Below are 22,658 nucleotides of genomic sequence, written 5' to 3'. Positions count from 1 at the left end.
TGTTAGAATGAAGACAAGACGATCTAATCTTCTATTCTTGATTCTTTTCAAATAAACTGATTTTAGTTGATTATGCCAGCTTTTGATGTAATTGTTGGTGCGCATATTTCGATGTTCTTCAATTACATATGCTGCAGACCACTTTTTGTAGCCTTCTAAAGCAAGCCATCTATTCTCCAAGTACTCGACAAAATTTGGTTGAACTGAAGTCCACTTTTCTCTAAACTGACATATTTTTTCAATCACGTTTTCGCGAACAGTTTCATACATGATTGATTGTAATTCACTCATGATATTGCCTCTGATTGCTTTCATATTGTTATACTGGTCATGTTGATTTTATCTTCGTTGCCAAGTTTCTACTCCAACATTGAGCAACGTGGAAAAAGCACAATTGTATACGGCAATTTTCTCCAAAAGTAGCTCTGATTGCATCTGCTTCAGGAATATCACAATCGACTGTAATTTGTTCAGGCTGCATAGAGCAGTTGTCTCTGAAAAATTTGAGCCATTCTAATACAGGTGTTACTGACTGGTCATTGGTGAGTAAATAACCTACATGTACCCCTTTTCCAGTATCAGGATGCCTGACAACTAAACTGTACAAGACCTCATTACTTCTTGATGATATTCCAAATGTTGAGTCCAAAGAAAAGCACTTTGAAACTTTCATTATATCCATTTGCTATGAAGAAATGAATCCATAGAAGAAAACATTATCTAACGAGTGATCAATAACTTTATAACCACGGTTGATAAGTTTTCTCTTCCATAATTGAAGTGATTCAAACTCATTGTTGCCAAACTGAAACATATCCTTTGCTACCGTCAGCTAAACGTTATAAATATCGTCATAATGAAACATCTTGTCCCACTGTTGTTCATCTTCCTCCATTTCTTGAAAAAGACTTGACCTTGGTTTTCTTCTAGAAAATTCTTTACACAAGAAATTTTTTATCTTATCTCGCAAAGCATCCGAAATTGATATATGCTGTAAATCAGAGTAGGACCCAGGAATACGATTGTGGTCATTCTTTCGTGTAAACTTAACAATACTTGGACCAGAAATGCGACATGTCACCATAATGATGGCGTTACAGCCGATTTTCTTTGAATTTTTTTGTACTGGTCGACCGCTGTCGTCGTTCGTTCTGGCCTTAAATACCTAAGTGTCAGGTCTACGATGACACACATATTTTTCATTCCACAAAATCCTCTTATGGCGGCCCAAGGAAGAGCTCTCGGTTTCTTTAACTCTGAACCCTTTGTTTATCTAGTGAACACAAGTAGAATCCTCCAGTTTTAATCTCCTCCCAATTATCTTTGCTGACTTCCATCTTTTCAAAATCTGCAACATTAGAAGAGTAAAATCTAGTTGTTGAAGTTGACATGGCTAAATGAAATGAGTATTGCTAGTTTTAAAATTAAAAAACGCGAAGAAATATATGTAATCTTTTTTGTGGATGTATGATTTTTTTATTTTTGCTTTCGTCATTTGAGGGCCAAAATAAGGGAATAAGACAGTCCTCATATGACTGCGTTGTGACAGTCAGCACATTAAATTTTTTTTTTCTTCGCAAACCATAAATTTCAAACAGACGCCTCCACGTCTTTCTTTTCTGTATCAAAAAAAAAGGTAAATAGAAACAGAGAAAGGCTTTTTCTTTATGAAAAATGATGATCGTAATTTGCGTCTGCACTTGGGGAGTCACATCGGTACCACGGTAAGCTTGCTTACTTGTGGGGACCCACCGATGCCTCGAGGTTGAAGTCAAAATGCACACGTCTGATTTTTAAAAAAAGAAAGAGCATAAAGTTCAAGTATGGATTGACTAATTCTTTTTCTAGTGTATAGTTGTTGAAAATCATTTATTGTTTTTCTTTTTAAAAAAATAAAGCCTATTTTCCACTCATTCCTTTTTAAAGTGCAGTGTCTGTCCTATTTCATTTTTAAAAAGAAAAAAAAATTGTGACCAAGAAAAGTAGAAAAAAAAACAGGGGGGCATAATGGTCGACGCGATTTGATCCATGTTTTATCCAGAGTCGGATAAAAAAGGAGGAGGGGAGTGATTAGAATGGACGAGCGAAATAGTGAAATTTATTGGCATAATCTGTATGGGCTCCCACATAAAATCCACCCAAGGATGAACTGACATCGATCGCTCGCACAGAAGGATCCAGCCAGTCCTTTTCCTGACCGATCTTAGCTGGTAACCCGATCTCACCCACTGCCTGTTGTCCTTTCAAAAGGACACGAAGCAAGATACCCAAAGTGAGGTCCTTGTCTGAATAATAAATCATCGTTCTCGACCGACCCAGCCCTCCTGCTTTTTTATGCACTTGATCTACAATGTCGCTGAGAACAAAGGCCGGAGCACAGAAATGGATCGCGTCAGGTCTAATAAACATCAGTCGTCATCTTTATCGGGTCGTGCGATCCATACCTTTCTTGGGATGCCATCAGTGAACAGGCTTCGACGAGGTGTCGACAGCCCAAGGAATGAGCCACGACTCGCACATAATCATGCTTTCGTCGAAGGTCCAGTAAGCGCCAAGCGAGCATCTCGGCTCGATCTTTACTTTCATGAGTGGCCGTGTTGAACTGAAAGGCCAGTCGACTGGCATGAAGTCCTACGTCCAGTGCTAGTGCTGCAGCGACAGAAGCAGGCGTTGGTAGGCGAAGGTTCTTTAACTGTTGGAGATTTTTGCTAATCAAATAAGCGGCTGAACCCATGGACGCCAGTGGCAAGGGTAAATTGTTGGAACCAGAGGGCCAAGAATACCTGTACAAAGATCAGTTTCTTTTCCCATCTAAAACATGGCATACCCTAAAGCAGCAGGGGCCCACTGATGAGTCGGACTGAGAACGAGTAATCGATGGGAATGCATCCAATCTTGAAAATTCTCTGGTGAATCACCTTCAGATAAAAATCCCTTTACATAAACAGTTACTTCTGATCTTGTCTGTTTCGGTCTCGAAAGGACTTGAAGTGAGGGAAGTTCAGTAAAATATTTTTTCTTGACAAATTGCTGTACAGGCGTTGACATTATAAAAATAAATAAAAAAAATAAAAAATAAAGCGAAAAATGTCGCCAATTTTAATTAAAATCAACTGGTAGGACAAGATAGGCTGTGGACATTGATATCTCTTGAAGGATTCCAGACGATACCAGAAATATGAAAGGTAGCATGAAATGTCACATTTAAAACATCCTGTCTATTTTCAGAGGGCACATTGGAAGAAATCTGAACCCCACACGCATTATAAAGGTCTTGAAAGGTCGTGTCATTTAAAGAATCTGTCGCATAATAAATCGTCATGGGGATCGAAATCGTCGACTTCTTTCGAGGCGCAAGCATCATGACACCTGAAGAGCCACTGCCAAATGGAACCAAGGTCTTTGCGTCATAGATGGCCAGGTCAATCGAGTTCAGACGGGTCGGCACCCAGTTGGCGGAATTGTCGGCTGAGAGACTCACATTCCACTGGGTCGAAATGGATTTCTTGGTGCTGTTTGTAATCACCTTGATGTCTGCATTGTCATTCACACTGCTCACGCTCAGTGAGGGCACGCGAGGCCAGACAAAATACCAAATGATCACAATCACAATGACCAGCAGCAGCAAGATCAGTCCCGCCGTACGGTAGCCCAGGCCACAGATCGTTCCCTTCTTTCTCCTCTTCTTCTTTGGTAATTCTTCCAGTTTGTTTGGGTCTTGATGCCTCACAATCGAGGAAGCACGGATTTGGTCTGTAAAGTTGTCTTGTAGCATGGATCCAACACCTAGACTGGTTGAAGGTGGTATATATTCTTCTATGTACATGGAGGATGCAGGAGGCTGGTTTGAATCCCTACGGTGGTGTGAGTAAGGTAAATATGAATTGGCTCTTTCTCTAGTGGTATTAAATGCTTTGTGTTTTCTATAAGGGTCGTCATATTCAACTGGCTGGTATAATTTACTTGTGCTACTGTCTGATGCTGTGCGTGAATGGATAATGTCTACTTCTGAACTGTCTGAGTCTATTCAACAGATAAGTCTTTTTCTCTTTTCTCTCTTTTTTTTTTCATTTACTTTGCATACGTGGACTCTTCTTTAGAACTCTATAAGGATCATTTTCTTCATAAACAACTGGCAATTGCTTGGGTTGAGAAGATGAATGACTCATGACAAAATAAAAAAAAAAAAAGAAAAAAAAAATTAAAAAAATAAAATAAAAAGAAAATTATTATTTCTACTGTTATTTTGAGGTCCGTGCGATTTAAAAATACTAGAGTTCAAAAGAAAATCCTCTTTCATCTTACTCTTTCTCTCTCTCACTCTTTCCCTTTTGGCTGTACAGCATTTTATTTGTGTATCTATGTGTTTCATGCAGAAAATAGAATTTACTGCATTGTTTTTTTTTTATTGTACATTGCTTCCGCTATCCATTTGCGGTTTTGTAAAAAAATAAATAAACAGCGGAAATTGAATTCTTTATGGACACCCAAATGACGTTTTTTTTCTTTTCTTTTCAGATGGGCTACAGGGTAACTTTTGTCCATGATATTACAGCAACTTCACTTTGCAATAGACTCTTTAAAAGTGCAAGTTATATTTCTTTGAGTATCATTCACGATCCAGTCAATAGGCCCTAGAGATTAAAGTTGTGAAATCGGTCTAGAAATCAAAAGGAGTAAGCCCATCTTTATTTCATTCCTCTTTTGTCGATAATCGCCCTTGTGGGATACCAGAGGCTTTGCTCAAATCAATAGAAAACAGGTCAAAATTCATAATTTTTCACTGTCTGACTGATACACTTGTTTTGATTCATGTAAAAGTCTAGAAAACAGCATGTCTTATGATGGACCAAACGACACGGGCTCCTTCAATAATACCCTGGTTCAAGCTCTGTTTATTGTTTTGTCCTTTTCTGACCAGACAGAATGTATGAAATGTATTGTTGTCGAATGACGTTAGTGGCTTGTTGACATGCTCGGCCCCTTTGACAGATCTGACCTGCCACTTCAAAGCTTGTGGCTGTCGTTTGATGATCAACTTTTCACAAAATCGCAAGTGATTTGGTCATTTTTTAATCTCTGCAAGGTCTATGCCACCCATACACCAATAGAGATTAAAGTTACATCTTGCTATGTTCAGTATAGCATTTGTTTGTGTTTCATATGCATACCACCGCAGCAGAACCTTTTTTTTAATGCTATTTCAGTATTCAATGTAAAGTGAGATACAAAAGGAAATTGATCGTCGATATGTCACCAAACATTTTATGAACAGATGAAATGATTCAATTTGTATGTGATTATAGCTTTATGATAGCATTCTTTACACAAGAAAAGATGTAGATTATACAATATGGACATCTTGAGTCGTCTCACATGTTATTTGTCGTTAGTGATTATACCAAAAACTGAGTGTGGTTCCTTAAAAACACCCTAAAGTACATACACATTTAACATGATGTTTTATAAAGAAACAATTAAAAATAAAAGAGTACAATCCACATTTGTAAATGATTTTACCGCACTGAAAGTGTAAACGGCATCCTTGATTTCATGGTACGTATAAAGTCACTTTAACAAGTACACCCACTACTTTTGATCGCTCCAAACATTCAATGACCGCTCAAGTCCACTGTGGCTTATCATCACTTCATTAAAACTTTTCGTCACCCTTGCTGCTGCTACTTTTTTTTTTTCTGCCCAACACAATGTCCTTGACTCTCGATTTCTTACTTCCTCCTCCTCCTGCTTCTTACAAGGCCGATCAAGCTTCTGTTTCTCATGCTGCTTTAAGTGGTAAATCAGTGCATGCGCTCATTTGCATCTTACTCATCCCTTTTTCTAGCTACTCAAGAACGTCTTCTTGAACCTGTCGGCCGTCACTTTCTCGCACACGCCCGCAGAAAGACTCAAAACCGTACGTTTTCTGAAGACGAACGCCACGAAGCCGAAGAGAAGGCCAACCAAGTGGTTGAAGAAGAGACGGTTGAATTCGAATATGAAGAGGTCGATGTTGACAGTGTCAACCAAGACCCTACCCAGTGGAAGAACCAAGATAACTATGCCGTACTTGGCTTGACCCGCCTCCGTTACAAGGCAACCGAAGAGCAAATCAAGAAGGCTCACCGTCGCATGGTCCTCTTGCACCACCCTGACAAGAAGGCCGACAAGAACGACGATGCCTTCTTCAAGTGTATCGCCAAGGCCTACGATACCTTGATGAACCCCGTAACACGTCGTCAGTATGACTCAGTTGACTTTGGCATGGCTCACGTCGAAGAGGACGTGCCAACAGCCAAGAGCCAAGGTGACTTTTACGAACTCTGGCGTCCTGTCTTTGAACGTGAGGCCCGTTTCTCCAACAAGCAACCCGTGCCTGGCTTGGGAGATGAAAAGTCCAGCAAGGAAGAAGTTGAAGGATTCTATGACTTCTTTTACAACTTTGATTCCTGGAGAACATTCGAGTGGTTGGATAAGGAAGGTGCTGAAGGCTCAGATAACCGTGATGATAAGCGTTATCAAGAAAAGAAGAACCGTGCTCAACGTGCTCAGCTCAAGAAGGAAGACAATGCCCGTCTTCGTAAGTTGGTCGATACCTGTCTCAGCGTAGATCCTCGTATTGCTATCTTCAAGGCCGAAGAAAAGAAGAGAAGAAACGCAAAGAAGGATGCAAAGGCTGCCGCTGAAAAGGCTGCTGCTGAAGAAGCCGCCAAGAAGGCTGAAGAAGAAAGACTTGCCAAGGAAAAGGCTGAAGCTGATGCTAAGGCTGCTGCTGAATCGGCCAAGAAAGATAAGGAAATGGTCAAGCGTGCGATCAAGAAGGAAAAGAAGACCATCAAGGCAATTGTCAAGGATAACAACTATGCTTTGCCCGCTGATGCTGCACCTGCTACCCCTGCTCAAATTGACTCTCAATTGTTCAAGTTGGATGATATCCTTGCCAAGAATAAGGCTGTTGAAGCTCTTGAAGCCCTTCGCAAGTCTTTTGAAAAGGCAGTTCAAGACAAGAACTTGAGTGATGTTTTCAATGCTGCTCTTTAAATTGAATGCTATAAATCGCAGTAAATAAGAATAAAAAAAACCTGCTGTTTGGTTTTTTGTTAAGTAGTTTGTGTCATTCTAATCGTTTGACATTTTGAGAAAAGCAAGGCTGTGTTGATTGTTATAAAAATGACATGTTCGTTTTCTATTGAAAAAAAAAGGGGGGGGAGGAGGTCTTGTATGTTTTTGAGGATAATGTGGTTAAATAAGGAAAACGAACATGTAAGTCAAATGTAACAAAAACAATGCAGAAATCAGAAATACAATACGATTTTTTTTTCCACTTCATTTTGTGTTACTCTCTTTTATTTATTTATGCAGACCTAATCATGTTTGGTTTACTATTAAAAAAAGGTATAATTTATTCTTTCTTAGTCCTATTTCATTCCTTGATTTACACAAAGATGGGAAGAGGAATGAATGGAGATTAATATTTTTTGTATGTAGAATGGACATGAATACATTCATTGATTGGATATTCAATTGGATGAATTGAACCAATAAATCAAAAGAAGACGCACTTTTTATTTTTTCTATTGGACATGTTGTATAAAAATAGTGTATGTTATGATTTCAACCATCATTCCTCTCTAAACCAGTTTATTCTTTTATTAAACCACTCAACTGTAAACAATAACCGACCCATCTGCCCCTCTTTCCCTTTCTTTTTTTTTTTTTTTTGCCCCTTTTTATTTTTTTGGGTTGGTACAACCTAACTTTAGGTTACAGTTACACCTAAACTTGAAATTAAATCACATGACTTTTTTCACTGTTTAATTTAATAATAATGCAAGTTTATTTATTCGTTTCTTCTTTATTTTCTAGGTTTGCTTGTAAACACAAATGTCGACTTGTTACCAACAAAGATGGAGAATAACAAAAAGATCCCCTTTTATGTGATGTGTGCTACTTTATATGCCATGTTGAATTTAAATGTCCGATTGAATAGTAACGTTAGTAACAAATATGTAATTAAGGTTGGGAGGAATAGGATTATTATATTTTATTGATTAATATTATAGAAAAGAGAATGGGTATAATAAACAACCAGAATAATCAATATTATTTGAAAGAAATAGATAGAAATACAATGAATAAGAATAGAATCAAATCATTATTCTGTATCCTAATTGACTTTAATAAACCGTCGTCGGGTTAGTTTTTTTTTTTTTTCTTTTTCTTTTTTTTTTTCAGGTTAAATAAACAATAAGAGTCATGTTTTTATTATTTAAATATTTATTTCTCTATTTGTTCTTTATCTCACCTTTCTTTCTTTTTATTTTATTTTAATTTTTTTCCCCTTGAAATAAGTTTGGTAAAAAATATTTAATATATCTTTTTACAGGCATTCATCTCAATTTCTTTACTCCCTTAATTTAGTTTCTTTACTTTCAATGTTATCTGCTTTTAACCAAGAACAAATCCAAATGGATTCAATTCATTCGGAGGATGAAGATGATTTCTATTTTATTGGTCAACATCTCAATACGTTTGAAATAGCCAATCGCGTTTATTATGCAACAGTAGACAAGTTTAATAATCAAATCTATACAAAGCAACGATCTACTCCTTATTCATTTCGCGAATGTTGGCATTTACATACCATTTATAGTAAATCACAGCAAACATTACTCGGTATTCATCCAATCAAACCCTCTGTACTTTTATGTGGCGAAGACTTTTTATTTACACATGAACTCATGCCACAGCAACCACCGCAGCATCATCAGGACACGTTTTATTTTGATAGCTACGAAGAAGAATGGAATGTACAAAGCTATCCTAACCTGGCCACAAATCAGGATCTGCCTTTGATGCGCTCACTGTCTTCTTCTTCACTTTCAAGCAGCGATAAAAAATATGATGCTAATCATGATGACTATCCCTCTGATGTACTCGGTTCAACTACTCATCTATTTCGTGTCTCATCACATCCACTACCATCACCTCCGCAGCAGCAATCGCATTCATATCAATCATCATTACAAGACATGGCTCTTTTTGACCGCAGTGCATTCAATGGGTTCACAGAAGAATTTTATAATACGGCCATGATCGAAACTGATGAGGGCAGTGATAATGAACAGTTGTTGAGTAGTAGTAGTGACAGTAGTAGTATTGTCAGCAGTATAGATGATGATGACAACCGAAGACGTTCTTTTTATACCAACACAAACAATGACGACGATGATAATGAACTATCTTCTTATGACTTGATGAACTTGTATGATACCACATTCACAATCGATCCAGACGTTCATCGATCTTCTACTTTTTTCAGCTCAAATTCTTATGTGACCGCAAGATCTCAACCGTCATTGAAAGGCACTATTCTCGAAAACAGCGAGTACTCATCCTTGTCCAACTATGGTTCTGCTGTCACTCATCTCTCAGAACAAGGCAGCATCTCTTCTTCGAGTTGGTTCATCAAAACCATCAAACGTTACTGTCAACCAGACAGTCTATTGAATCGTCTTGTTATTTATATAATCAGCCTTTGGAGCCTGATACTCTCACTACTTTTTAAATCATCTCAAGATGACCAAAGAGAACCCTTATTACCCAAATAATTTTTTATGTACAGCACATACTCCTTTCTTGTTTCACCCCCTTCAAATCATCTTGTACATAGATATGCATTACATATTATACCTTGTTTATAGCAAAAAAATATAAGACTTTTTTTAAATAAAAGGATTCTTTTTTATCTGATGTCATCCACACTCTTTTTTGTGTACATGTTGATCATTTGTAGTTTACATTCTTTTTTTTATACATCTTGTTCTCATCACACCTCCAAACTGTGCTTAAATCAATTGTGTTTTACGATTCCTTCCTAAACAGATTTACTTTTACCACCCATTTTTACTGTGATGACTAACGATCGATTCATGATTGATCAACCAACCATCATCCATACATTGTCAAAGGCCTATCAAAGAAGAGGTATCCGTTCTATTTCTTAAAAAGGCATATTGACAGCGTCCTTGGCATCTGCTTTGTATAAACCAGTTACTTATCACTGCCTTGATCCTTATCCACTCCTGCTTGCGGCTTATTCTTCCTTAACGGACCTTATAACAGATTGGTAAAGTCCAAGGAATTGACATCCAAATCAGGTTGTCTCTTTGTTTATGGCCAACGATGATCTGCCTCCTTTCGAAACGGATTTGTTTTGATAGTCATTTGTTCTTTATGCGTGTCGTTATGTTTGCTATTGATTTTTGAATCGTTTTGTACTAATTCACTCTTTTTAGTCAATGTCTCTCTACTTGATGAGATCACTCAATTGTATTTTATCATCAGTTGTCTCCAGAAATTGGCTTTTTTTTTAAAGTCAAGCTATACATTTCCTTGCTTTGAAATTATTTGCAAGTGCTTTTCTAGCTTCTCTTTTCTGCTTTTCCCTTTGCTACTTTCACATCCTTTTTTTTTTTTTTTTTTTTTTTTTTTTTTTTTTTTTTTTTTTTTTTTTTTTTCCTAGTTGTCGTTAGTCGTATACCCCTTCGTCTCTTATCTTTTTACAATTGCTCATTCAATTCCTTTGCTGACTCAAGGTTGATATGTGTTTCTCTCCAAGGATGGCTATGACAAGACACATACTATGAGTTCCTTATACTCTCATCTACTTTACTCCATCTATTCAATAAAGAAAACATACAACATTCCAGAAACCCCAAACTCCCCTTCTCAGAAAAACATCTCAATACACTTAAACACTGCATTCAAATATCGCCCCTTCCCTCTTCTTGACTATACAACATGAACAATAAGAAATATAAAACTGTGTTTTTTTAAAAAAAGAGAGTATGGATCGATTTTAATATAAAATATCTTTACATGTGAATAATTTCTTTCCAAAGAGGATCAGTCAAATAATGAATGTTGTCAACACCGATTCCCTTGTTTACTTTTTTACTATTTGTAGATGATGAATAGACTATTTAACACAACTCTTGTCAACTTACATGTCCTCTGTGCTCATCTTGAGTTGTCCGATAGCAAGAGCATTTTCTTTTCCTTCTGCCATAATGGCAACCACTGCACCAGCTGGTAAATTCTCATCCATACGTGCACCCTTTGATGTCAATCCAGGACACATAATATTGGCTCCTGATAATACAAATTTAATGGCTCCACGGTCTACTTGTAACTTTGGAAGGATGTTTGGATCTATAAAAGAAACGTTATTATCTTCACTTCACCTATCACTCCTATTTACATTTATGTAACAAGGCAAGTGTTGGGAAAAAAGGACCATCAAAGTGTTGAAAAAAGAGAATTTCTCCATTGACAGAAAGAAACGAGATGTGTTCATGACTACAGAGTTGTTAGAGAATGCCATTGTCTACTAATTACGTGTGTACCCTTTGATTTGAATAATAGGTTGTTTCTTTGGAATCAAGTCATCCAAAATAGTCTCCAGTCCCGGATACTCGTCACCGAGTTTTGCGCGAATGTTTCTTTGGACAGAAGACTTCAATTGCGATTGACCAGCAATATTTTCAGAGAAATTAAATCTGCAAAGAAAAAAAAAAGTAAAGGCTTTAAGTTTTTATTTTTATTGTTGGATTCAATCAATTACTTTTTAAACATTTTCTCTTCCTTTTTTTTGGGATTCTGAACAAGCAATAAAAAAATAAAAAAAAAAAAGAGATTAAAACCTGAAGAAAAGAAAAAAAGCAGTCATTAAAAAGAGCAAACGCGTACTTTGAAATCATGATGATCAGTCTCATAATCAACTGGAGTAGATCAAGTAAAAATGAGAAAAAGAAAGCAAAGATCCTGTGCAGTAGATGAGCTTGGATATCATATACCTTTAGCCAATGTGTGTGTGTGTTTTTTTTTCAGCATTTTTTTTTTTACTTTTATGGAAACATCAAGATGGCTCATGAGCAAATTGACTTGTTATGTCTATGAATTCTATTGTGAATGATGTCTAATCATGTTGATATATAAAAAAAAAAAGACGTGTTTTTTCATTAAGTATGGAGAATAACATTTGTGTAACGAAAGGAGGGTCCTGCACGGGTTCACCCGTTCATCGGAAGGTGTAGAAAATAGACAAAAAAAAAGCTGTTTGCTTTCACAAGATGGATTTTTATGCAGATTTTAGTTGTGCTTAAGCTATTGAATTTACATTGAAAGATGTGTTCCTGGCTAATACCAAAATGAGATAGCATTGATATTCACTCATTTAGATATGGTCTTGTTTGATCTTTGTAAAGCTTGAGGACTTTCTGCAGACTTTGATAAATACAAAGACATCTAATTTTGATGGTTCTCGATTAATATTTATTATCCAATGCACTTTAATATACCAATTAACAGAGCTTTGTTATTATGATATGGCTGTAGAGATGTTCAGATAAGAAATGAAACGATTTTAGTGTCTGTAGAATCAAAAACATTCGATTTAAATGCACAGAATTAAAAATAGTAAAACATAAGTTGAACAACCCAGAAATAAAGTGTCTTTATGGCCTTTGTTCCAATTCGCCATGTAATATTGCACCTTCTTCAATCGACACTCTTTGGCAACCATCACTCGTTGAATTCATGTGTTCCTTTCACACTTTAAACTTCCGATCAACTCGCCCTTTCGGATTGACCACAAGAGTTCCTTGAAATGAATCGGATAAACACGCCATGAATACACTTTACGTCATGTGAAAAAAAGAACATCACCTTACGCGCACTTTAGACTATTTAAAGTTCTTTTCCTCTCTTCTTTTTCTTCCCTACTTTTTATCTTTCTCCAACATGTCTGTCACCAAAGTGCACGCTCGACAAATCTTTGATTCTCGCGGTAATCCGACTGTAGAAGTTGAAATCATGACTGCAAAAGGTGCTTTCCGTGCCGACGTTCCATCTGGTGCTTCCACTGGTATTCATGAAGCACTTGAACTTCGTGATAAGATCAAGGCAGACTATTGTGGAAAAGGTAAGAAAGACAGGATCGGGCACAGACGTTTGACCCATTCTCCTTTAGGTGTGCTTCAAGCCATTGAAAATGTAAATCAAACAATTGGCCCTGCCCTTGTTGACTCGGGTCTTCTGGTCACGGATCAAAAGGCGATTGACACCTTCCTGATCAACCTTGACGGCACGACCAACAAGAGCAAGTTGGGTGCGAATGCCATCCTGGGTGTTTCCCTGGCTGTGGCCAAAGCAGGTGCGGCGGAAAAAGAAGTGCCGCTCTATGTACATTTTGCCGACTTGGCCGGTTCCAAGAAACCATTTGTCTTGCCAGTTCCTTCCTTTAATGTCATCAACGGTGGTTCTCACGCGGGTAACAAGTTGGCTATGCAAGAATTTATGATTATGCCTACCGGAGCAGCCTCCTTCTCTGAGGCAATGAAAATTGGTACTGAGGTCTATCATACCTTGAAGGGTGTGATCAAGGATAAATATGGTCAAGATGCTACCAATGTAGGTGATGAAGGTGGATTTGCTCCTAATATTCAGGACAACAGTGAGGGTCTTGAGTTGTTGGTGACAGCTATCGAAAAGGCTGGATATACTGGCAAGGTCAAGATCGCAATGGATTGTGCTGCTAGTGAATTTTATGTTGATGGAAAATATGATTTGGACTTTAAGAATCCCAATTCTAAACCTGAGGAACGTATTACGGGCCAACAGCTTGCTGAACTCTACAAATCATTTGCTGAAAAATACCCAAGTAAGTATTTCGTTTGATAGAAATCACCTTACTCATATCCATCTAGTCGCTTCTATTGAAGATGCCTTTGATCAAGACGACTGGGAAAACTGGGCTCATCTTTTAGAGACCTCAGAATTCCAATTGGTCGGTGACGACTTGACGGTCACTAATCCTTTACGTATTGCCACGGCTATCGAAAAGAAGGCCTGTAACGCTCTTTTACTCAAAGTGAATCAAATCGGTACAGTTACCGAATCCATTCAAGCTGCTCTCGACTCTCAAGCTGCCGGTTGGGGTGTCATGGTCTCTCACCGTTCTGGTGAAACCGAAGACACGACTATCGCTGACCTCGTCGTTGGTCTTCGTACAGGACAGATCAAGACAGGTGCTCCTTGCAGAAGTGAAAGATTAGCTAAACTTAATCAGTTGCTTCGTATTGAAGAAGAATTGGGATCAAGTGCCATCTATGCGGGCGAAAACTTCCGTAAAGCCCATGAATTATAAGCTTTTTAATATTTATTTTCAGTCATGTTGCAACATGAAACAAAAAAAGTGATTTGACTACTTTTGTTATAAACATCAATCATCCCAAGAAAGAAAAATAAAGCTTTTCAAAAAAAAATAATAATAATGCTATTTTATCAAGCATTGAAATCTCAAACAGAATTGGTCTCTTTCTTTTTCAAAGAATTCATGTATAAATAAACATGTTTTTAAGGTTCTAAAAGAAGGATAATGGAACAAGGATCACAGTAAGCATACTCTTAGTATGCTTAATGCTATTATTATCATTATTATTCTAAATAGCCAAAATAAAGTGACTTTTTGTCAAAATCGATGCTGGTTGGATTTGCAAAGCTTTTTTATATTGAAATATCTGTTCGCTTTAAACTAATACAATCTTTTTATTCGAGTTTATTTCAGTCTGGGCAAGTTGTATGAAGAAATAAAAGCGTTTGTATGATATGTATGATGAATCCACAGTGAGTTGAGTTATATCTGATTTTATAAACATGGTCATCTCGCTGTTGCATCAAAGCAAAGCTTTGTTGACCTACAGTCTTAAATGAACACAGGACGTCGTTACACCTTTATCACCCAGACCAGTTTAATTTCACAGGTACAAAACGCTGAAAGACTCCATTAAGATCATGTAAAGAAGAAAAAAGGAAAGGCAGTGTAAATGAGTGAATGGGTAGTTGTTTTATCGCTTCAATTGACAAATGAGTAGCTCAAGTGAATCTTTATTGGAAGGAAGAGGTTCATAATGTTGGATAACATCAACATCAGAGAACAAGCGACCGAATATAGGTTAGTTATGGGATCAGAAATGCTGGCATGAATCCGCTTGTGCGAGCTTTTTTTGGAAGTTTGTTGAGAACGTGGAACACTGGGGCTTGAGATGAATTCGTAAACAGTGGAAACAGGTTGTTTAGACAGACGGTGAGACGGACAGTGGCACTATCATGGAAGCTCTCCAGCTAGCCAGCCGAGAGGCCAGCGGAAACTTTTATTCTGCGTTATAATTTTAATGACAGTGGATGAATTTCAAAAAGGGGATTAAACATTCAGCGTCACTAATGGATAGACGTCTGACTCTTGAATCTAGCTTCGACTGTAACGCAAATTCATTGGAAAAGCCAGTAGTATATTTTGAATCCGTGTCGGCAACCATATTTAAGTTTGCTTCTGTGTCGACAAGGGTGCAAAAAGAAGAGTTGATGTGGCTTCTGATGCAGAAGGCTAGGCTATTTGTCACGCTGGTATCACTACTAAATTTTCTCAACAATCAAACTTGTGTGCATGAAATATGAGGGTAGAACAAGGGAATACACAAGACAGCTCATTAACTACTGTGGCTAATTATAAATTGCTTTCACTGGTTGTTCATCGTACATGAGCTATTTTAAAGCACAACTAATATTGATTATTTCAAGTATATAATATATCCATTGAACTTATATGCTAACCGAGGTCTAGCAAGACATTTCAGTTTTGATATGATCCGTTTGATCACGCATATACATTGGATGATATATCAACCATTAACTTTCAAGACAATTAGGCAAGGTAACAATATTAATTGAGAGGACTCTGAGTTGTTGATCGCTGTTTGTATAATTGAATTAAACAAAAAATGTGGTCCTTGAAAGAACTATATTGGGCATACTATTGAATTCACCTCTATGATTCTGTTGACCTTTACTAATATTACCCGTTTAGTAAAAAAAAAAAAAAAATAAATAAAAAATAAAATAAAAAAGGCTATAATGAGGCGTACAATATAAACAACAAGCTGCCCAGCTGTATTGCAAGAGGAGTACAAGGTGATAGAAGCAAGAACATGGTGTAGTTTTGTACTACACTATACTTTAATCTCAATGATTACTCTTGTACAAGATACATGTTCAGAATTTGAGAACTTTTTTAATCTTTTTGTGTTTATATATCTCTCACAAGCAAGAAGGTTTGTTGTTAGGTTAATATTAATCCAAAAAAAAAAAAAAAATGGGCAACTGCATTGTATTGCCACAGATATTTAATGCTAAACAAATAACCAATATGGATAGCACTGAATCGGAGCAACATAGCGAAAGGATATTCACAAGCCAAGCAACAACAACAGCAGTCGATACAACCTTAGATATGAACCACACTACGATCAATATAAATAGAGAGTTTCACAATGAGGAAACATCCACTTATTGGCTGCCAAAAGATGAAGATGAGCAGCAAAGACTAACAGGAGTAAGCAAGCTATATAATACATTTTAGTGTTACTTTATCACTCATATTTTACTTTAATAGCAACATTTTGCATTTAAAGAATTATTTGAAGGGTAAGAGCATTTCGCTGTCATTTCTGTTACATCTTTTTCAACAATCCTTCTTCATAGAAATATATCTAGCAGTGTACGGCAAACCCTTGATTTTGAAAAAGGTATATCTGTGCTTGATGTAGGCTGTGGGTCAGGTGTATGGATCATGGTAAATACAGAATATTACCATTATTCTAAAATTACTTAATGTATCATTTTATATATGTTATAGGATATGGTCAATGACTACCCCAACTGTACATATCATGGTTGTGACATTGCAGATGCTACCAACAAGATCCTAAAGGTGGATCAGTTTACTTATAGCCACGGAAATGTAGCAACGGGGCTTCCCTATGAAGATAACACGTTTGACTTTGTCCATATGTGATTTTTCGCACTTGCTCTCCGTAAGGAAGAATGGCCGATAGCTTTGAAAGAAGCAATACGCGTTGTGAAGCCAGGAGAAATAATCCAGTTAACAGAGCCAGGGATGCAAGTAGGTTTAAATACTTGCTTAATATGATGCATGTACTTACTATAGCATAACCTAAAGTTACCAGATAATAATTCTTCGGCTTACTACAAATTTATAAAAGCAGGTATGTTTTGTTATAGAATTCCAATGTTTGAATTAGTAAAATGTTTGGTAGTTCGGTCTGTAGCCCATACTAAAGGGCAAGATTCGTACATTGCTTATCAATTAGAAAAATTACTTACTGAGACAAACATGGTAAAAATTATTCAGCATGATATTCGACATTGCAACATGAGTAGGATTATAGAGTACACTTAATAATAACACAATCGTAAGCTTACATACCCATGCTAGGTTCCAATACAGCTACTGCAAAAAAATTCATATGGGATTTTGTTGAAATTGCAAAAAGCCTTTTGCGTTTCATAGGTCCAAATTTAGGATTAAATACCAAAGAGGAAATTTCCAGATTTCTAGATGAGCTTGAACATTGCTTGTCTCATACAGATTGTTATGTTTATGCAAGCTGTGTTTCGGCGCAAAAGTTATAATATAGTGCATGTGTAATTTATTTAATGTGCTTTGTGTGCCACATTAACAAAGAGATACATAGTCGCTCAATAAAAAACCATGATATCACTTAGTTTGGTGCAATATTCATTACAAAACACAGAATAAATACCTTCTAGCCTGCTAAGATATGGTTCTGCATTATATATATCGGTATTGCATGGTGAATGGGCAGTGTATTTTAAGTCAATTTGTATATACTTTGATAGAACGCTTTGGCTTTGAGTCATTTTCACAAGATATAGAGGCGTGCAAAAGATTATTGACTTTGTCAAGATCTAAAAAAACTAAGCTATTTAAATTTATAGCATCTAATTACAGACTTTTCTGTTGATGGCCTACAGTTCATACTAACTAAAGCCTCTTCGGGTTAAGAACTTTATGAATAAAGATATAATGATTAAACGCGAAGGGTTGGATAATTCATAAATTACTCTTGCTAAGTCTATCTCCATGATTTTATCATATTTTCCTTACAAGCACTATGACTATAACAAGCAGCATAATAGCCTTCACATTGTAAAGTATGAGTTAGCTGTATAGTAGCACAAGTGTGTATCACCAAAAGAAATGAGAGCAAATTTAGATTCGTATCACCTGTACTTCAATTTCATTGACAAAGGATTAATAAGGATTGTACAAGTGTATATTCAGAATTTGAGAACTTTTTTAATCTTTTTGTGTTTATATATCTCTCACAAGCAAGAAGGTTTGTTGTTAGGTTAATATTAATCCAAAAAAAAAAAAATGGGCAACTGCATTGTATTGCCACAGATATTTAATGCTAAACAAATAACCAATATGGATAGCACTGAATCGGAGCAACATAGCGAAAGGATATTCACAAGCCAAGCAACAACAACAGCAGTCGATACAACCTTAGATATGAACCACACTACGATCAATATAAATAGAGAGTTTCACAATGAGGAAACATCCACTTATTGGCTGCCAAAAGATGAAGATGAGCAGCAAAGACTAACAGGAGTAAGCAAGCTATATAATACATTTTAGTGTTACTTTATCACTCATATTTTACTTTAATAGCAACATTTTGCATTTAAAGAATTATTTGAAGGGTAATAGAATCTGGATGTCATCCTTTCTTTTCTAACATTGCTTTTACTTTTGTTACAAAGAAATATATCTCGCAAGGCTCACGAAGTCCTTAATTTTAAGGAAGGAATCTCTGTGCTTGATGTAGGCTGTGGGTCAGGTGTATGGATTATGGTAAGGTATTATGGGCACTATGCTCATTTGATAAGTGTTGAAGACGACAAGCATCTTACTTTTCTATATTATGTATAGGATATGATCAATGATTACCCTAACTGTACATATCATGGTTGTGATATCGTAGATACTACAAACAAAATTCTAAAGGTGGATCAGTTTACCTACAGTTATGGAAACGTACTAGTAGGACTTCCCTATGAAGATAACACGTTTGATTTTGTTCAAATGCGATTTTTCATTCTTGCACTCCGCAAAGAAGAATGGCCACTTGCTATAAAAGAAATCATTCGTGTTGTCAAGCCAGGAGGGATGATTCAAGTAATGGAGCCAGATCTTGAAGTGAGTTTAATGTTATGCTTATTTCAATATATCTAATCATTATTTTGCAATTTATAGTTGCCAAAAGATAGTTCTTCAGCCTACCATAGGCTTATAAAATCTTGTATGTACTTTGTATTATGTTTGCTATTTAGTCTAGTAAATATAAAGTTTTTCTATAGTTCATTCTGTAGCTCACTCAAGAGGACAAGACTTTTTAATTGCTTCTCAATTGGAAGGATTCTTTTTGGAAACAAACATGGTCAAGATTGTCGAACATGATAAACGAGGTTGCAACATGAGTAAGCTTTATAAAATTGCTATGAGTGATATTTGATGAAAAATTGCTTACAGATTGTTGAATTCATATACTTGTGATAGGTTCCAACACAGTTACTGCAAAGAAGTTTGTATGGGATCTTGTTGAAAGTGCAAAAAGCGCCATGCCTTTTGCACGCTCAACTTTAGGGCTAAGCAGTAAAGAAGACATTTTGAATTACATCAATGAACTTAGATACTGCCTGTCTAACACAGACTGTTATATTCATGCAGACTATATTTTAGCACAAAAATTATAGAGTCATTTAAAAGTTGTTTACCTTAATATTTATCTTTATTGTTAATAAATACACATGTTTAATAACAAAGATAACAATAAAAATCATTTGGATTTGTATCAATGTTCGTTAATAAAAGTAAAACAAATAGTGCTCAATAATTTTTACATAACAGATAAGCTAATGAATGCACCAGAATACTCCTTTCAAAGACTTTGTACTTTGTACTTGCACCAGGCTTTTTCTATCGGTCTGGTATCAACTTTGTAATATACAAGAGAAAACTTTTCTGCATTCTTTATTTTTCTACTTTCTCTTTCAAACTGGCCGCATAGCACGAAATCCAGATTATTTCGGTTCTGACGTTGCTCAAGCTCCTTGGCCTTAGAGCCAAAACTATTTGATACAGTTGAATTGTCCTTCTAATACGCTCTTAGCTCGTTGGCTTACACTCTTCATTTTTCTTAAAAAGGAACTAAGTGATACCTTTATTTTTACACTTTTAAGCAAATGGATTGAAAAAGCATATGTTGAAAAAAAATTATTAAGTTTGTATAAGATATTGGTGATTTCTCAATGTCACTCTGATGAATGGTTACAGAACTTAAGTGTAGTCTTTTTCTATGGATTATTAAGCGTAGTTGACATCATTTCCTTGATATGTGCCAAAATAGCAATTATGAATAAATGGTGTGTATTTTTTTAATAATTAGCCATCTATCTTGTGTTTTTATTAGGTGTTTGTCCCATTGATATAGTTAAGGCGCCCAACAATGGAAGTAGTTGTATTAAATTTGGTGCACTTGTTAACTAATTGTTTTGATTGGAGGCATATTTATCTAGAAATACACTATATAGTTGCATAAACGCCTTTAATAGGCTTACACTAAGCTAATTAAAGGAAAAACAGGTTTTTGGGTACAAAGTGCTCATTTATACATTGGAACTACGATTGCTTGATTATTTCTACCAATCAACTAAAGATAGTGTCATTTTCTACAGTGGTTCTACAAATTTTGTAGCATTTGTTTTGACGACTTAAAGACAGTAATTTCTATAAAAGATTTATCAATAAACTTTATTCAATACACCTCAATGACCAGCAGCAGAAACCATAAGAAACTGGATCTAATAGGCAAAATTCTGTCAATCAAAAGCTTAGTTTATCCTTCCTATACGATGACAACAAATTGCACGAAAATTAATAGTACGAATATTATTAAAATACCACTGTTAGAGTACCAAGTGCTTCTGAAGAAGCTTTCTTTGAGCTACTGAAGTTTCTATCAAGCAGGCTACACTAACTCAACACTGATGTGTCCTTACAGTGGTATCTGGGTTTAATAGTCGTACCATATCAGTTCGATTCACTAAATATTTCTCTAAGAGCAGGCTCAGGTATTCAGTGAATGATGATGGACATTCCAACTGGTCATGTTTGCTGCATACTGAGAATATCATTCATAAAATGACATTTGACAGTGGACAGACTTTCCAAAAAAACGTGCTTTCAATTTGATAATGATCTCGAAGGTCAAAAAAAAAAAAAAAAAAAAAAAAAAAAAAAAAAAAAGATCACTTGGGATTTAGCTATCAATAGTAATGAAACTAAAGATACTGAGCTTACTGCCAACTTCTCCCTGCTTTCAACATAGGCTGATTCCTCCTTGGCTTTTGTATCACTAAGCAAAAAGATCAGAATGAACGAGTTATTTGCTTTCTGTGACCTTTATATACACGCATACACACAGACATACGCACAAATAGACTTCTTTTGTTGATTTGTATTGAATTGTATCATGAATCTGCTCCAAGGCAGCCTAAGCTCTCTAAAAGCTTTGAGATCATAATGCTCCAGCGTCTCGTATCCGATGGCTTCGTTTGGGACTAAATGCAATGGTTGATTATCAAGCCATATACTCAGTTCGAGTGAAGTGTCTGATAGATGAAATGTGTTGTCTGAGGAGTTTGTCTCTGTGATATGAAACTATGCGAGTTGTACGAACATTCAAACGTAAATTCCGTTTTCTAAGCAGAAGCCTATATTTTGTGTGAGGCCATTTAAAGTGTAATTCAGCAAGTGAATAGAGACTAGATTGGCCTTCATGCCTTTTGCTTTAGAATTGTAATAATAACGCTGAGGCATTTGTCTAGAGTGCTAAAAATGTAACTTGGGACGATTTTTAGAAGCTGCAGAATATTTTCTCTAGATTTGCATTTATGACATTGTCATTATTATATGATGTCATCACTAAGTTCGAGGAGCTAAAAGCATTAAAAAAATCACGAGCTATAAATTGTGTATTGTAGTATGAAGGTACAAGTAAAAGGAAGCAAGAACAAATTGTAAATTTGTATCACAATATACTTCAATCTCATTCATAACACTTGCACAAAACAGATGATATTCAGCATTTGAGAACTTTTCTTTCATCTTTTGATATTTATATCTTTTATACAAAGGGAAAAGGTTTGTTGTTGGCTTTTATACAAAGCTAAAAAAAAATGGGAAACTGTATGCCCTTGCCACAGATGTTTATTGTTAAGCGAATGATCTGCATAGATAATACAGGTTTAAAGCAAGATAATAAAAGGATGGTCACTACTCAAGAAGCAACAACAGCAACAACAGTTGATACAACCTTAGTCATGGATTACACTACGATCAATAGAGAGAGAGAATTCCATAACGAGGAAACGTGCACTTATTGGCTACCAAAAGACGAGGAAGAGCAACAGAGATTGACAGGGGTAAATGATTGTTACATTGTATGGCAAAACAAATATGATGACTTATGCTTTATGTAACTAGCAACATTTCGCTCTTAAGGAGCTATTTGAAGGGTAATATAACTTTTGGTACCAGCTTACATTGCAATCTTCCTAACAGACTTTTATTGCAAAAGGAATCTTTCGCGCAGCGTCCAAAGAAATTTAGATTTTGAAAAAGGTATCTCTGTGCTGGATGTTGGCTG

General features: G+C 36.1%; 8 protein-coding genes across 8 annotated transcripts; 5 read left to right on the top strand and 3 right to left on the bottom strand.

Moving 5' to 3' along the window:
* Window positions 1-2,070: 2,070 nt before the first annotated feature.
* Window positions 2,071-2,734, bottom strand: RO3G_05471 (uncharacterized protein; the record flags this gene model as incomplete). Its single annotated transcript, XM_067660061.1, has 2 exons — window positions 2,071-2,398; window positions 2,445-2,734. The coding sequence occupies 2 exons, from the start codon at window positions 2,732-2,734 to the stop codon at window positions 2,071-2,073; spliced, it is 618 nt and encodes a 205-aa protein (XP_067516162.1).
* A 375-nt stretch (window positions 2,735-3,109) lies between these two features.
* Window positions 3,110-4,169, bottom strand: RO3G_05470 (uncharacterized protein; the record flags this gene model as incomplete). Its single annotated transcript, XM_067660060.1, has 2 exons — window positions 3,110-4,023; window positions 4,076-4,169. 2 exons carry the CDS (start codon window positions 4,167-4,169, stop codon window positions 3,110-3,112), a joined length of 1,008 nt encoding a protein of 335 aa, XP_067516161.1.
* A 1,539-nt stretch (window positions 4,170-5,708) lies between these two features.
* RO3G_05469 (uncharacterized protein) lies at window positions 5,709-7,041 on the top strand (the record flags this gene model as incomplete). The annotated part of the gene is made up of 2 exons (XM_067660059.1): window positions 5,709-5,796; window positions 5,846-7,041. 2 exons carry the CDS (start codon window positions 5,709-5,711, stop codon window positions 7,039-7,041), a joined length of 1,284 nt encoding a protein of 427 aa, XP_067516160.1.
* Window positions 7,042-8,855: 1,814 nt separating this feature from the next.
* RO3G_05468 (uncharacterized protein) lies at window positions 8,856-9,611 on the top strand (the record flags this gene model as incomplete). The annotated part of the gene is made up of 1 exon (XM_067660058.1): window positions 8,856-9,611. One exon carries the CDS (start codon window positions 8,856-8,858, stop codon window positions 9,609-9,611), a length of 756 nt encoding a protein of 251 aa, XP_067516159.1.
* Window positions 9,612-10,562: 951 nt separating this feature from the next.
* Window positions 10,563-11,637, bottom strand: RO3G_05467 (uncharacterized protein; the record flags this gene model as incomplete). Its single annotated transcript, XM_067660057.1, has 5 exons — window positions 10,563-10,626; window positions 10,882-10,959; window positions 11,010-11,214; window positions 11,401-11,561; window positions 11,627-11,637. The coding sequence occupies 5 exons, from the start codon at window positions 11,635-11,637 to the stop codon at window positions 10,563-10,565; spliced, it is 519 nt and encodes a 172-aa protein (XP_067516158.1).
* A 1,167-nt stretch (window positions 11,638-12,804) lies between these two features.
* On the top strand, window positions 12,805-14,209 carry RO3G_05466 (enolase; the record flags this gene model as incomplete). Its single annotated transcript, XM_067660056.1, has 3 exons — window positions 12,805-12,985; window positions 13,034-13,723; window positions 13,770-14,209. 3 exons carry the CDS (start codon window positions 12,805-12,807, stop codon window positions 14,207-14,209), a joined length of 1,311 nt encoding a protein of 436 aa, XP_067516157.1.
* Window positions 14,210-16,351: 2,142 nt separating this feature from the next.
* On the top strand, window positions 16,352-16,915 carry RO3G_05465 (uncharacterized protein; the record flags this gene model as incomplete). The annotated part of the gene is made up of 4 exons (XM_067660055.1): window positions 16,352-16,453; window positions 16,514-16,545; window positions 16,603-16,693; window positions 16,757-16,915. The coding sequence occupies 4 exons, from the start codon at window positions 16,352-16,354 to the stop codon at window positions 16,913-16,915; spliced, it is 384 nt and encodes a 127-aa protein (XP_067516156.1).
* Window positions 16,916-18,457: 1,542 nt separating this feature from the next.
* Window positions 18,458-19,730, top strand: RO3G_05464 (uncharacterized protein; the record flags this gene model as incomplete). The annotated part of the gene is made up of 8 exons (XM_067660054.1): window positions 18,458-18,559; window positions 18,620-18,651; window positions 18,712-18,802; window positions 18,881-19,147; window positions 19,205-19,250; window positions 19,309-19,428; window positions 19,508-19,603; window positions 19,705-19,730. The coding sequence occupies 8 exons, from the start codon at window positions 18,458-18,460 to the stop codon at window positions 19,728-19,730; spliced, it is 780 nt and encodes a 259-aa protein (XP_067516155.1).
* Between the last annotated feature and the right edge of the window lie 2,928 nt (window positions 19,731-22,658).

This window comes from Rhizopus delemar, genomic scaffold, assembly GCF_000149305.1.
Source record: "Rhizopus delemar RA 99-880 supercont3.3 genomic scaffold, whole genome shotgun sequence".
NCBI lineage: Eukaryota > Fungi > Mucoromycota > Mucoromycetes > Mucorales > Rhizopodaceae > Rhizopus > Rhizopus delemar.
Note: the sequence above shows the minus strand (reverse complement) of the source record. Positions and strands in the feature narration are given on the sequence as shown.